Below are 15,778 nucleotides of genomic sequence, written 5' to 3' on the forward strand. Positions count from 1 at the left end.
TATATATACATATATATATATAATATATATATATATATTATATTATATATATATATATATATATATATATATATATATATATATATGTTTGTTTGTGTGTGTGTGTGTGTGTGTGTGTGTGTTGCGAGAGTGTAGAAAGAGCTACTGCATCAACTATCTTAAACTAGAATGTTGCTGGACTGTGCTAGAAGTATACAGATCTACAGAAAGACTGAGTTGAGCATACCTTATATTTTTCATGTATGGAAATATTCAAATCTAGGTACTGCGTGTAGTTCTTGTATCTTTGGGGTTTGTTTATACGAAAGCTAATACTACAGATATATACAGTGTCTACATTAAATCAATATAGGTGCTTATGTAGAGGGAGATCCAAAAATACATGCTTATAGATGATTGTGTTGAGAATGATAAGTTGCATCATAACACGATCGTATAAAGTAGACAGCTTGCAAGATATCTAGAATCCAATAGTTGATCAAAGTGCTAAGTCCCTTAAATTTCCTACGAGCGTATCAAAACCAGAGTAGAATTCAGAAGCTTTGGAGTTTTGAGAAGAATTTCAAAAGACTGCATGTGGTGATATGAAAACTTCTCAAACATAGCTGATAGATAATTATATGTAAACAGTTACAGTACAAATAAACCTTTAGAAGGCAATCATGTAAACAAGACTAGTTGGTAACAGGGAAGTAATATTCCTAATTTATGTTAAATCGCTATTCATCTTTGTTTCAATTGCACAGCATCATTGAAAGATAGAAATCTATAGTAGAATGATTGCATTCCATATTTTTTTATATAAAAGAGGAGTATAAAGTGCATGTATGATATGTTGTATGATTATGTATGCAAAGGTTTATCAATACATGGTTGTGTTAAATAAATGTGTGTGTGTGTATGTGTATTTAGCAATCATATGGAGATAGTAGAGCACACACACACACACACACACACAGACACACACACACACACACACACACACACACATATATATATATATATATATATATATATATATATATATATATATATATATATATATATATATATATATATATATATATATATATATATACATACATACATATGTAGGGATTCATAAACAATCATATGAACACATTTGAGTAGGGATAATTGTTCATAAAAACATTATATTGAAAACGACTGTAATGCATCAAATCATGTTGTACGAAGCTGGTCATGCCTGCAAGTTTCTATGGAAAACAATAAGTGATCAGGATATTCTTAGATGCCATGCATATATACAAGAAATTTATAATTATTGATTCACAAGAATATATATATATATATATATATATAAAATTTGAAATTAGGATTACTAGTACAATTCCACATAGATCAATTGTGATTTATCTATGGTTAAAGAAGAGAAAACTGTAGGAACATGTTAGTGCCAATAAGGTTGAAAATAGGGACTGATTAGTGCAATTAAATATGTTGCCAACATTAATGAAATGATATTAGAACTCTGTTTCGTCCATAGATATGTTGACCAACAACACCTAATGGAACCCAATCTGATTAGAGTAGTCAGATTTCTGTACGGTAGTGTTTTTTTCTTGTGGGTATATCAACTATCTTAATTTTCTAGATGCCTCGACCTGCCACATTTATTGTATTCTGCTCTCCTAGCAATCTGCGTCAAGTTTTTTCCACAGAAGGGCACAATTTTTCAATGGCCTCATGATTTTTAAAGTTGACGTAATAGACAAAAGAAGCCCTATAAACTGTGTTCAGAAATGTTCTCTCATAAAACTTGTAGCCATGAATATGAAGGATTTATGTTAGGTGTTGTGGCTAAGATAAAAAAACTAACATTTATTTTAGTAATAAGGTCTCATGCATAAATTCCTTGTTCCTATACGAAGAGAATGACCTAATTGAGACCAAGTGATCTGACATGCATGAATTCACACCCAGTTAGACACATATTGTTAGTAGTAAGATTGACTTGTGTTCCAGATCTTGATTCCAAGATATCCTATGTATTAATCTTTGGAGGATTACTTGGATTATGAAATTTGGTTCAGATGTGCACATAGATAAATACATACCTGAATCTTAAATTCTTAATACAGAATTGGTTAAGTGCAGAATCATGCAACAGTACAAATTTTGTTGTAACAATAATATATATATGTGTGTGTTTGTGTGTGTGGGTGTGTGTGTGTGTGTGTAAGTAGGTATCACTAAGGAGTTAAAACGAGCTATGCAAAGTCATGCATGCTAATGAACTAATAAAAAATGCTATGAAAGTAATTTTTATTTGTTCTTACTCGTGTAAGCGTGTCATATCATGTTTAACTCCAATTGTGGGTAGTGAAACTGTTAATCTTGAGAATTGTACTTGAGACTGGGTTCCATGAGAACCACTAGAACATGTTTTGAAATGGCAAATCTTTTATTGATACGCAAAAGAACACCGATTATATCTTATGTTATGGCACATGGGAGTGTGAGCTGAATCCTATGGATGGCATTGTTCTTAGAGAAGCTGGTGCAGCATGAGCTCATTGTGGCTATCAATTCCTTCATCTGCCCTGGATTGCCCACAAGGTACTGGGCGGCACAAAGGCTCGAGATTTTGTTTTTGTTTCTGTTGGAGAGCGAGGCGTCTCCTGGTCCCTCAACCAGATTGGCTAGAGGGGTAGGTCTACCACTTGGACTACGGCTAAGTGCTTGGATCCTACTTTTGCGGCAGTGATCTAGGATATCTCAAAAGGCTCCATTGCAAGTTATCATCGACCTATGTGGACCCCGTGATTGTATCCATAGAGATTTTCTACAAGTGTTCGTCACTATGATCATGGTTAAGGGTTGTTGGACTATACTTTGCAACCTATAATGGATCATGTTTCTATAGCTATAGCCATTGTGCTGCTGGAAGATTTCAGCTCAATGGTGGTAGTATTGGTAGTCATGAGCTGCACACTAGTTCTGTTTTATACAACTCTATATCTATTTTGTCAGAGTATACTTGTCTTTTCCTTCTATCTATACACGTACGTAGTTCACGGTTGACTGATGTCCTTTGAACAAACTCCCGCAATTTTGTGACAAACTGGCATTGACAATCTAAGCATTGAGTCGAGTGTAGGATTTCTGCAATTGTCGTTTGTTTGGACTTTACATTGGTCCTCACATTGTCCTTTGTTTTGTACTCAATGTTCGTTTTCATCATATCTATAAAAAAAATGATGTCAAAATTTGAGTAGTGACATTGAATTCAAATTAGAAGACAATAAGTGGTAAATTTTTATAGTGTTTTAATTATAATCTTATTGAGTAATCTACTACCTACCTTCGCACCTAACACAAAGTAGCACGATCTAGATTATGATTTGTCAAGAAGAAAGCCCTGAATCTAAGAATACTTGCTTAGCTTGTATTTATCTTCTCCATCTCTTATCAATCCCCTGATTCTCCATAAACCTCTTGCTGCTTAGATATTAATGTAAGAATTCGTTTGCAAATACCTAAGGATAAGAGCTTTCATAAAGAAAAAAAAAAAAGCAAAAGATGATCAAGAATTTAAGAATCAATATTAATTTTTGCACTTTAAAGCAAGTACAACCGAACTCAAACAATTTTGATCTGAGTCACTGATCCAACAAGTCAATCAATTTTTTACCAAGTCGTCCAAATTTTGGTGCAAAGTCACTTGGAACCTAATTAGTGACCCAATGACAGGACGGTTCCGAGACGACTCAAGCAATTCCCTGAGTTAGACAACGATGAGGTGGACTAAAATATACTTAGGTCCTGCCCATCTGTCCATGGAATACATAAATCAGCAGAGTTAATGCAGCATCAAACATTAATCATATGGGAAGTATGTAGAGTATGCTACATTCTTTTAACACAGCACATCAAATCCTTGAACTACCGTGATTGCATTTCTAGTTTTACTAAACATCCTTGAAACAGGAACATAGAAATACAACGGAAACTCCCTCGAAGGGAGCAAAAAGAACAGAGGTGTATATTTTACACATCCCCTTGGAATCTGTCCCAAGTATTACAAGAGTCGCACCCCATATCTCAGCGACCCGATATTACACCACTTGAGCGACCATAAAAACCAGGAGGAAAAAACTGAAGGATACATTCTCTCTCAGAAAAGATATCGGGAGGAAAAACTAGGACCTAACGAACACAATCCAGCACCTAAAAATATGCTTTAATAGTACCCTGACCATATTGACAGCCAGTAAAAAAAAATTGCCAACTTAAGAGCTGCCTGTATTTACTCGTCCCTACTAATGAAGGTGATCTTGGGGCTCGGAAGCAGTTGAAGAACACAATCATTCATTGCTGGTTTTGGATCCTTAACAGAGCCTGGTGCAAGCCGTATCTGCAAAGGAATTTGGCAGGAACTAGTGTTAGACATCAACCAGAGGCAAAGTAACATAGTGAAACAACTTCAAAAGGAAAAAAAAAGAAATCAAGTGTATACACACAGCAGGCGCTTGATCATATACATCCAAAAGAAAATAACATATACGCAAATAATCACCTTTAGCCCCTGTGAGATCACACGGGCCAGCTAACAAGATGCCGACCTCAAACAGATTAACAGAGGCGCAAACTCTCACATCGAACAGTTATCCATGTTATAGTATTACCCCCTTTCATCCCTTCAGTTGGTTTGTTCTCATAACCAATGGGCAGGTAAGTGGCCGACATGGCATATGCACACACTGACATTGCCATCCCTTGAATTGCTTATATTGAAGACAAGTTGCTGATAGGAATGCCTATTGAGAACTTCATCAGATTATCAACAAAGATGGAAGAAAAGGATAACCGTTCCCAAGAATGAGACACAGTTCAAAGAAAGCATGCATAAAAGTCGAGCTGGAAGTCGGAAAGAGGAACACAGCAGTGGAACCTGACAAAGAAGACCATGACTACGAGATGATCTGACCAGCAGAGGTAGGATGCATAACTATATTACAAGACCTTGGTTTTGCAAAAATGAAAATGGATAAACTGCTAAGCTGGAATGCCAACTTACACATCTAAAGAGGACCAGTTCTACCTAAAGCCAGTCGTCATCTAACCATACATATAGGAGGTCAAACTGTAAGGAATATAATCAGATAGTCAATTGATGTATAAATAAAAAAAGGTAATTCTTTCAATGTAGAAATTGGATTTTCTGATCCAAGAAACCTAGTTGATTGACTTTTGGTTTTGAAATCATTAAAAATTCAAAGTACACATTGGATTTTGGTGACTTCTATCAGTTCTTTAGCTTCAGACATTCCAGCTCATAGTATGGTTGCATTTTGAAAATCCAGCAGAATCTGACAAAGCGGCATAACAACCACCATGCTTAGATATTTGGACAGCCAAGTCTGAAGCCCGTATACAGAGTAGGGGTGAACAACGAGCCGAGCAACTCAGGCTCGATTTGAAATCGAGTTCAAGCAGACTATTTTAATAAACGAGCCGAGCTTGAGCTCATTTTTTTAGTCGAGCCGAGTTCGAATTCATTGAACTCGAATGTTTTAAGGTCGACCTGGCAGGAGCAAAAGTAGCAATTATTTGGTTTTTTCCATTTCATGTTTCATGTCATCCCGTGGGTTCTCTCTCCTCTCTTTCTTCTTCTTCGTCTTCTTCAATGCTTCATTCAAATGAAATGTGTCTTCGATGCTTCATCTAAATGCCTGACACCACCGTTGCCCTTCTCATTTGCTGCTGCAAAGCCAGTCAAGGTACCTCTCTCTCTCTCTCTCTCTCTCTCTCTCTCTCTAACTCTAGGTCGAGAGTTTGAGAATCTGAAACCCTTTCTCCACCCTCCTTCAAAACCCTTGCTCCAACAAGTGTGGGTTTCAAAACACCCTCGCTAGCAGTGAGTGAGAGATGAGACCCTTGCTCGCCGGAGCTTCTGAATCTGAAACACTCGCTCGCAGTGAGGGATGAAACCCTCACTCAGCAAAGCAAAGGGTTTCAGATCAATCTGAAACCCTCACTCAGCAAAGGTTTCACATCAATCAAAAACCCTAGCAAAGGGTGGGGCTGGAGCGAGGGATTTCAGGTTCATGAAACCCTTGTTTCAGCAAGCGATTTGAAACCTTCATTCAGCACTGAGCATGAGCAAGGGTTCCCTGAAAACCCAAAACTTAAAATCCACATATCTCATTTGATTCCCCTTTTTCCGCAGATCCTCTGCTGTCAACTCTTCCATAGCAGCAGCACGCTCACTGCCATCCCCATAGCCGTACTACAACCCACCTGTAAACGACACGCCTATAAACTAATTAAACGAGCTCGAGTTCGAGCTCTGACATGCTTGATTGAGCCGAGCTCGAGTTAACATTATATAACTTGATTCGAGCTCAAGCCGAGCTCGAGTTGCAAAATAGAAGGCGAGCAGAGTTCAAGCGGACCAAAGCTTGGGCTCGACTCGGCTCATGTTCACCCTAATACAAAGGTGAATTGAGGGCGGGTCTGAAAGGCTATGAAAAATGAAAGGTCATGCAGAGGTAAGAACACTATAGAAAAAATGGCATCAAGTAAAAAGGTAAACCCAAGACTCAGCCGCCGCGAGGCAAAATAGGACACTGGGTAGGTAAACTAATGCCAAGGCACTGTAGGTGGTCAAACATATTGATGTGGCGAGCAAGAAAAAGTCAGACAAAAGCAATAGCACGAGAAGGGCCATTGGACCAAAGAGACAGAGCTAATAGGTGTTAGACACTTATATGCTCGATGGATAAGGAACAATCTCAACCCTTGATTTTTTTTTTCAAAACAGCTGTTGAGAAAACAAAAAGAAAAAAGTATAAATTAATACTAGATGATGAAAATTCCTCATCGCTTTTTTCTTCTTTTTTTCTCTTTCAACCACCGATTTGGGAAAAATCAAGGGCTCAAATTGTCCCTTCTCCATCTAACATCTAATGTCCAGCACCTACTAGTTTCTCTCTCTCCTGCTGTCTTATATATACATATATATATATATATATATATATATATATATATATATAAAATAACTGGATTCCTCCACTTGGGTTTGGCATCAGTGCACGCGCATGAAAGGAGGCTGCAGGATGAAAACCATCAGGCAGCCTTCATGGGAGTGGATTCCTCCTAGCTGGAATGACACACTACTTTATATATATATATATATATATATATATATATATATATATATCAAAGGAATAGATACTGTAGGTTCAGTTGTATATATTATGATTGAACTAGGTAAATGAGAGGGTAGTGACACATGATCAACATGTCATGTTCCATAGAAGTCAGAATTCAGATATATATACATATATATATATATATATATATATATATATATAGACCGAAATACCAAATGAAAGTAGATCGATTTTTTGTCATTCCCGAAGAAGTCCATATCTTGCCCGGGTCTTCATCCATAATGGTACGGAACAATAGTATCATTGGAGTAGATACACGAATTACGTTTAATACAAGAAGCCAAATAGGTGGATTGGTCCGAATAGAAAAAAAAAAAAAAAAAAGATTGAACTGAAAATCTTTTCTGGAGGTATCCATTTTCCTGAAGAAACAGATAACATATCCCGACACATTGGCATCTTGATACCACCAGGAGCAAGAAAAAAAATGGATAAGGGATCAAAGGGGAAAAATTGGGAAGGGAAAAATTGGGTCTATGTCCAACGGACCACACCTATCAAGAAAAAATATTTTGTTTCAGTACGACCCGTAGTGACATATGAAATAGCTGATGGGATAAATATATACATACATATATATATATACATACATATATATATATATATATATATATATCTGAATTCTGACTCCTATGAAACATGACATGTTGATCATGTGTCAATACCCTCTCATTTACCTAGTTCAATCATAATATATACAACTGAACCTACAGTATCTATTCCTTTGAAACCAATTGTAGTTACCTACAGCCAACCCTTTACATTAAAAAAGGGATGGCCACAATTTGAGTAGGCATAGTTCACTTTTCATCCTTTTAAACCATGTGTAGATATATAACCTGCCCCTGTGGTTCAAAATATGGTAGGTTTAGTGGGAAAATTTCAGTATCGCATAGATATGAAAGTTCCTTATGAAAAAATAAATTATGCCTCCTGAAACTGTGTTGGATAGTTCACGGTGCCTACCTCCTTTCGAACTAAATACGCACGCTTCATATGATGGCATGAAATGGTAGCCATAAGTCCAGTTTGAGTAAGAACAGGTCAAAGACACATACAGAAGATGCAAAGGTACAGATAAGCAGAAATACGTAGAAACGATTACCTCATAACGACGCACCAAACAGGCAACAAGTGTAGCTATTCCAAGGATTGCGAATCTCTGTCCAACGCATGCCCTTGCACCAGAACCGAAGGGAAGAAATGCTGCATTAGCATTGGGATCATTTAGCACAAATGATTTTCCCTCAGCATCCTTGCATTCTCCTGTAAATGAAGCTATTACCAATAAATACTTTGGAAACTGCCACTCAAGGAACTGTACTATATGAGGCAAGGAAACATTCAACACAGGCACTTCATGTCCATGTTAAAAAGCGCTCGAGTAGTCTAGGTGATGAGTAGAGCCTAAGCATATCTAGACTGGACTAGCAGCTTCAAGCAGTAAAAAAATAAACGAAAAAAAAATGTAGAAATTATAGAATACAATATTACATATTTTGTTGTAGTTAAAATCATACAAAATCAATTCAAATAAATAGAGACAAAATCATAGTAAGTTGTAAAAAAGAGTAAAATTTTGGCGAGGGGAGCAGATAAAAGTCACAAATATCGTCTCCAAGGTTTAAACTCAAAGTTGTTCTTGGGTATAATACGGCAGAATTGTTTTTTCTCAGAAATATCTAGGTGAAATCTTTGCAAATTTTAAAACATTTAAAACAAATATCCCAAAAATAAAATGCAAAAATAAAATGTGATAATAAAAAAATGTAAAAAACATAAAAAAATATGAAAAGTATGTGAAAAAACAAAAATATGCAAAAAACACATTTTTCATGTTTTTTTTCATTTTCATGTATTTTTAAAAAGAAGTGTTGTTTCCTGTTTTTCAGCCAACTTCTTTTTATGTGTTTAACATGTTTTTTTTTTCGAAAAACATATTTTTTTTTGTGGCACTGGTTGCGGGCAAGGAAGGGGTTAACAAACTGCCGCCAAAAAAAGAGGCTCGAAGTTCCCCAAATTCCCCCTGCCCTCGTAATCCTAGACATCAGGACCTAGGTAAGGTATGGTATACCCAACAACACTGGTTCAAATATGCAAATTTGTAGTTGAGGGCCAGTAGTAATATGTATGCTTATACAAGGATTTTAGAAAAATTGGGGGGCATGCGCCTCCTGACTTATATGCAACTAAGCCATCTATAAGTCTGCATGCACACACACACACATGCACATACATAGACATAAATACTTTCAAAGTAAAATCACATGCAACAAAAAAAAGTAACAAAACAAAGACAGAGGAAAATAACTTTGTCTAAAACAGAAGACAAAGTAAAAACAAAAATTTGAAAAAATGTGGAGGCTGTTGAGAGACTACATGTAGTAGACTACATGTCCTAGACAATATTTTAGGTATTTCCAAATGGTAGGTGTCCTAAAACTAGCTAGCCTATGCAATCAATTAAGAGAGCCTAGACACAAGCCTAGGCAAGCATTTGACAACATAGCTTCATATGATAAAACACTGTCACAAAAATTAGGTTCTTAACCTCAAAAAACACTCACCCCTTCATCGGAACAATAAACATGTGCTCCATATTAATAACAAGAACCATAAACCCAAAAGACATATGACATGCATGAAAAGCACAATCATGCTCAAGAACATCGGAAGGCAAAAGTAAGGAATAAGATGGCATTCCCCTAATTCATCATCAAAAGGGAATTTAAGCATGCATGAATAAACAAACATATTCTCCCAAGTAAAGGAACATGAGGAAACCAAAAAAGATGAAAAATCAACTAAAAGCAGCCATGGCGTCCTCTTCAGTGATAAACTGAAACCTTGTGCATGGTAGCTATACCTGAATCTTCATGAACGTTAGCACCACCATCCTTCCCCAACAAGAAACGGTCTGGATTAAATTTATGGGCATCACTTCCCCAACTAGAATCATCCATCTGTACCAGCTGTACTGGCACAGCCAGAATTGCTCCAGCAGGTAGGGTTATATTTCTTCTAAGCTTCAAATCTGATTCAAGGAAGAAAAGAGAAACAACTAAAACTTATTTACACAGGCCAAAGAAGTAGGAAGGCAATGAAATGATGAATTACAACATCCATAAGAATAAAAGGCATCCTTTTAACAAAATATGCCAAAATAAATGAGACAGAATGTTTTGAAATCTGGCGATGGTAGACTGACACTGAACATCAGAGAAAAAACATCAGTTAACGACATTAATATCAAGCAAAAGATACTTTAATTTTATACCTGGATAGCTTTGATGTACATAAACTTTAAGGTCAGAGCAGCCATTCAACTTGAAAGGAAAAAGAAAATGCTTCCATACTTCGGATAAAAATTTAGCTTCTAAATAAATTTGTGAATGTAAAACATAGGACAAGTATAAGGAAACACTCAGGAAAGGGTAAAACACCAACCTTTTCAGTGTAAAGAGCAAGCAGAAGAGAAAGAAAATAACAGCAGCATGCAGCATTTTAAAACCATACAGACAGCAACCAACGGTAAGATAAAGAAAGCACAGTACACTAATCTATCCGTGAAACGTAAAATTGGCCAACTCTGTCACCATCTATGCAGAATTTACATGGATATCCTATTTACTCTAGATTTAGATCAAGGAAGCAGGATTAATAGAAAGGAAGGGTGTGGATTTAAAGAGAGAAATCTGGTAGAAAACAATGAAATACCCTATCGATGTGCTGCCAAAATGGCTACCAGACTTATTGGACAAGATTTGAAAATAAAATAACCAAAAAAAATTGAACAGAGAAACTAGTTCAAAATGTAGCAAAACAAAAGGGCAAGAGAAGAGAAAATTTCAACGTATGGCTTATGTCAGAGGCCATTAAATGCTGAAAAACGATACGAAAAGGACTTGACAGTCTGTCCTTATTTACTTCTATAACAGTAAAAGCAAACAACTAATCAGGCTAGCTAGCCAACAAACTTGAAAAAGGAACTAAGATGGTATATTGTATTTGTAAACAATTTCTCAAATGAAAACAATGGCAAATGTGCTCATCAGGTCTGCAAGTGCCAATTTTTTTGTCTGACGCACCACATGTAAGTTCCCAAATTCTCAAACGAACATGGAGTAAGTGCAAAAAGGCCAATGAAACGTTTACCATGCTTCAAGGAACATCGCTGCAGCAGAGGTCCAGCAGGTAAAAGTCTAGCAGATTCATATACAGTTGCAAGTAAAAAATGCATTTTCTGAACTTCATGTGCATCTGGAAGAGATGATTGCACACCGACCCTGTTTATCTCAGCATAAATCTGTCAAAAGAAAATCAAAATGGGCTAAACTTACAAACAGATACAAAACAAAAACTAAACAGCAAGTGGACATAAAATATACACAGAGATACCATGCGACCACAGTAATACCTAGAGAAATATAGATGCTTCATACTGAAAAATTACTATTGAAAACGGTCATACTTTGGTGAAAAGAAGGAATCATTCTCATTGACAAGGTCACCAGACGCCAGAACTGTGTTTCGATCCAAGTTTTTCATGGTGAGCGAATCCGATGATTATTGTTCCAATAAGTTATCCATTCAACTTAGACGCACATATTGTACCATGGATAAAATTCAAGTTAGACCCACATATTGTACCATGGATAAAAATAGAAAACTTAGATTGTTTATGCACACGTCCAACAAATTATATAGGGAAATTATTGACAAATTAGTAGGTGCAAGTGCATCTAACAGAAATTAAAATGAAAGACAAACAATCCCTCGATCATCTCAGACAAGGAAAAAGGTTTTTGTTTCCAAGAGAAAAGGTACCTTTTCCTGAACCTCTGGGTGCATTACAAGCCTGGCCAGCACACTGCCAATCAAGCCAGCAGTTGCTAGACATCCATGAAACATCACTCCCATAATGTTCGCATAAGATTCCTCCATCAAACCAGCACGGTCCTCAGAACGTGTGAATGCATTCTCTGGACGACTTGTTGAATCAAAACTATCAAACACATTAATATTTGAAGCTATATTATCAGAGCATTTTTCAGTTGGGTTCATCACTCCAGCTTGATGCTTTGACTCTAGAAGTATATCTTGAGTTAACTGTTTCAGCCTCTTGCATAAATGCTGATATCTCCAAAAGCTTTTCTTCCAGAAGGGGGGAATTTTATACGAGGCCCAAAAGCAAGCATCCTTGGCAATCGTCATGAGAAGCTCTTCATACATGCGGGCCTTAGCCCAAACCAAAAATGCATCACCAAAAAGTGTTGCCCCAAGAATTGAGAAAGACATTTGCTGTGACACTGATCGACAATCATGTACTCCTTCAGATATAAAAGAATCAATATTTTCCATTATTGGGTCAACCACTTTGGCTGGAACTGCATAAGCTGTATCTACCAATTTTTCATCCAACTGCATTGCCAATGATTTCCTTCCATTTCTTACCTGCAGAAGAACGAGCTCCACAAAAATAACAAAGCATTCCCCCCAAAAAAAAAACATAAACAACACAGAGCAAAAAAAAATAAAATCTCAAATATCTTCTCCTTCAAAAAAATTACACATAAAAGCCATGTTTTTTCCTTTTCCATTGGAGGAACCAACAAGGACTCGCCCTCAAAGGAAGAAAGCAATCAGGCAGGATTGTGAAATTGCTCATCCCTCGGATCAACTACCCATGCATATATGTATACAAGGAAGAAAATAACAGGATTATGAGAAGCATGTGGAATCATATTTGGACTTGATACAGCTGCTTAAGATATTACATTAGCATGGGCAGTAGAATGGGGAAGCTGACAATGAGTCAACCAACTAGCTCATTGTTTTGTCTTTTGGACCTTTTTAGTCTTGTTGAAACAAAGAACTCATTCCTTGGCTCAAAAAATCACATCTCACATGCATTACAAAACAAAGTGTAGGCAGGACAACAGACTAACGAGCTTTTGAGCTGAAAATGGTAATTGATCTAATTTCCTTAAATATATAAACAAATTAAAGACAGCTTTTCATCGTTAATTTTCCTCCACTTTTTCTTTTTTCACTTTCTATAGTTTTCCCAATGATAAAATTATCAGAACAGGAAGCCCAACAAATAGCAACCCGAGAAATAAATGCAAGCAGTCTGGTGAGTTAAAGTTTTTCACCTAAAAAAAACTAGGGAAAAGGACAAGAAAGAGGAAAATAAAGCAATAAACAAGTTAATCCCACAAGCACCTAACAGCAACATAGTCAATGATGAAAAGCCGATCAATCAGAATCGAACATGAACAGGGAAACAGAAGCAGGACCCGATACCTTCTCAAAGGCCGACGCAAACAGACTTGACCGCCCAAACGCCATCCTAAATGCTTTCCCTGTCAGTGGCAACTTATCCACTGCCCTATGAAGCATCTCCTTGATCAACTCCGGGTCGTTCACTGATACCAGCAGCTGCGTTGGCCCCATCCATAACCTAACAACCGGTCCATACTGTTCGTGCGATTTGGACAAAAACTCTTCGGGACAGAAGGCAAAGAAAAACAAAAAAGAAAAGTAAATCCCTCATGCAGGCGTTCAACAATAAATGTAACAGCGAAAAAATAAAGGAATGAGTGATAGTCGAGAGTCTAGCCCGGCAAGAAGAAACGTTACAACCCGAAGATACCTGTCAGATCATCAAACTGATTAGGGTTCTGGCCCTTGTAGATCTCCCTTGTGTGGCCATAGAAACTTGGGCAAGGAGGGCCAGGGAGCCGGCTTCCTTGACACCAGAACCTTAGCAAGCGGGCTATCCTCTGAACGAGTAAACCGGTGACCACGATGAGCGAGATCCATAGCAAGGCGTTGACCTGCCTCACAGCATAGCTCTTCAGTAGGTGTGATCCAGCAAAGCAAGTATCATGCCCATCGATGTCTCCCTTACTGAGAAGGAAACCGAGAAGAGTGTAGGGCGCCTCACAGGAACTCATCTCACGACAGGAATTGCAATGGACAAGTGTCTCCTCTTCCGCGCTAGCTGCGCAAGGTGAAGGTAGAAACGTGCTCTATCAACTTATCGCGCCACAGATTCGATGCCATTCCGCCGACGAGCCTCCCCTAGAAAAGGTCAGAACAAAAAATTCAGGCAGGGACCGGAAAAAGACGCGCCCCTGCAAGGGCAAGCGAGAAAGATGTGATGCCACATCGCACGAGAGGGTCCCCTACACAAATTGGCGGCAAGCAATTAAGGGAAAGCAACAAGAAAATATGCCGTATTTCCACTGCAAAATTCGACGTCATAACTCCAGAAAGCATCTCCAACAGAGATCTAGAGATTCAATCAAAAAACACATGCCCTACCATGGATTGGCGCGCAAATTAAAAGAAACACGGAAAGAAGCGTCTCCTACCAAGAATTAGCGCGCCAAATTCGACGCCAAGTCGCTGACAAAAGGTTTAGGGCACCAAGTCGACAGATTCGAAAAGAAAGGAGACGTACCCAGGTGCTTGAGAGCCAAACTCGACGCCATATCACTCGAAGATCGCCTCCTACTCCTACAGAGCGATAAGCCACGAGATTGATGGAAATCTCTCCTGAAGCGGCACCACAGAGGATTCTCGTTTGATTCTTCTTCTTCTTATCCTTTCTTTGTTGAGATCGTCCCCTTATCTCTGGTAAGGATCTACACCACCAAAAAACTTCGAGGAGCTTCCCTCTCTCTCTCTCTCTCTTTCTCTCCTCACCTTGGTCAGGAGTCCGCTCTCTTTCTCTCGCTGTGGGGTCTGCAAGACTGTAGAGGAGATGACGAGTGGAGGGAAAAATGGGCGTGGCGTTCTGTGCTTCGCCAGCACAGTCTCTTATATAAACTTCCACTTTCCAGGTGTCCCGTCCTCGTCCATGGCTAGGTCGATTAACGAAAACACCCTTTGGCACTTTTTCGAGGAAGGAAGAGGATCCCGTTTGCCCACACGTGCTCGGGGTGGCCGAGTTCGTAAACTTTCTCGAACAGGATCACGTGAAATCGCAGGGGACTTCAGTGGGACTGCAGAACCTGAAAGGCGCCCGCCCTGTCATTTGTGTTTGCCCTGGCTTAAACGATGTGAAGGGTCGAGAAAGGAGGCCTCCCTCCTCCCGTGATCTGTACCGTGTTTGACTCTCTTTTTTTATCACGGGACCATAAAAACAAGCAAAATTTTCTTAATTATTTCAGATTAGTTTTTTTTTCTAATGTAAATTTTTTAAGCTTATTATAAAATGTATTTAATCAGTGCGCGGGTGATTTCTAAAACGAGGACGAGGCTGGGTCGGCCGAAACGGCCAATCAAACCTGGACTAGGTTTTTTTCGGCCCAGGCCCGTGCCGGACGCCCAGGCCAGCCTGGCTCAACGGGCCAGTTTTTCCGGCCCAGGCCAGGGCCCAACGCCCAGGCTTAAATTTGTTGCCCGAAATCTGATTGAAAACTTTCCTTTCCTCCTGAGCACGCTAATGTCAAGCTCCCTCCTAGTCATGTTGCCATGTGTTAAAGTCGTTGAACGAAGTCAAACCTGGCTGCACCTGATCCTTACATGTGTAAAGCTGTGCCCTTCTTTTCCTTTGTATTGAGTTTTTT

The 15,778-nt window shown here is 38.3% G+C and overlaps 1 protein-coding gene across 1 annotated transcript; it reads right to left on the bottom strand.

Moving 5' to 3' along the window:
- Positions 1–3,893: 3,893 nt before the first annotated feature.
- LOC116260408 (cytochrome P450 734A5-like) lies at positions 3,894–15,008 on the bottom strand. The gene is made up of 8 exons (XM_031638735.2): positions 14,668–15,008; positions 13,855–14,285; positions 13,506–13,705; positions 12,027–12,653; positions 11,355–11,505; positions 10,066–10,233; positions 8,305–8,465; positions 3,894–4,378 (listed from the first exon to the last, which is right to left on the bottom strand). Exons 2-8 carry the CDS (start codon positions 14,156–14,158, stop codon positions 4,271–4,273), a joined length of 1,719 nt encoding a protein of 572 aa, XP_031494595.1. The 5' UTR covers positions 14,159–14,285; positions 14,668–15,008; the 3' UTR covers positions 3,894–4,270.
- Between the last annotated feature and the right edge of the window lie 770 nt (positions 15,009–15,778).

The sequence above is a fragment of the Nymphaea colorata genome, chromosome 9 (assembly GCF_008831285.2).
Source record: "Nymphaea colorata isolate Beijing-Zhang1983 chromosome 9, ASM883128v2, whole genome shotgun sequence".
Taxonomy (NCBI): domain Eukaryota; kingdom Viridiplantae; phylum Streptophyta; class Magnoliopsida; order Nymphaeales; family Nymphaeaceae; genus Nymphaea; species Nymphaea colorata.

Excerpts from the sequence above, each read along its gene's own strand:
- LOC116260408 (XM_031638735.2), bottom strand. The coding sequence starts at position 14,158 with ATGAGTTCCTGTGAGGCGCCCTACACTCTTCTCGGTTTCCTTCTCAGT. Across the intron at positions 11,506-12,026 it reads ACCCAGAGGTTCAGGAAAAG|ATTTATGCTGAGATAAACAG; the intron begins GTACCTTTTCTC and ends TTCTTTTGACAG. Across the intron at positions 10,234-11,354 it reads GCGATGTTCCTTGAAGCATG|ATTTGAAGCTTAGAAGAAAT; the intron begins GTAAACGTTTCA and ends TCCTTGAATCAG.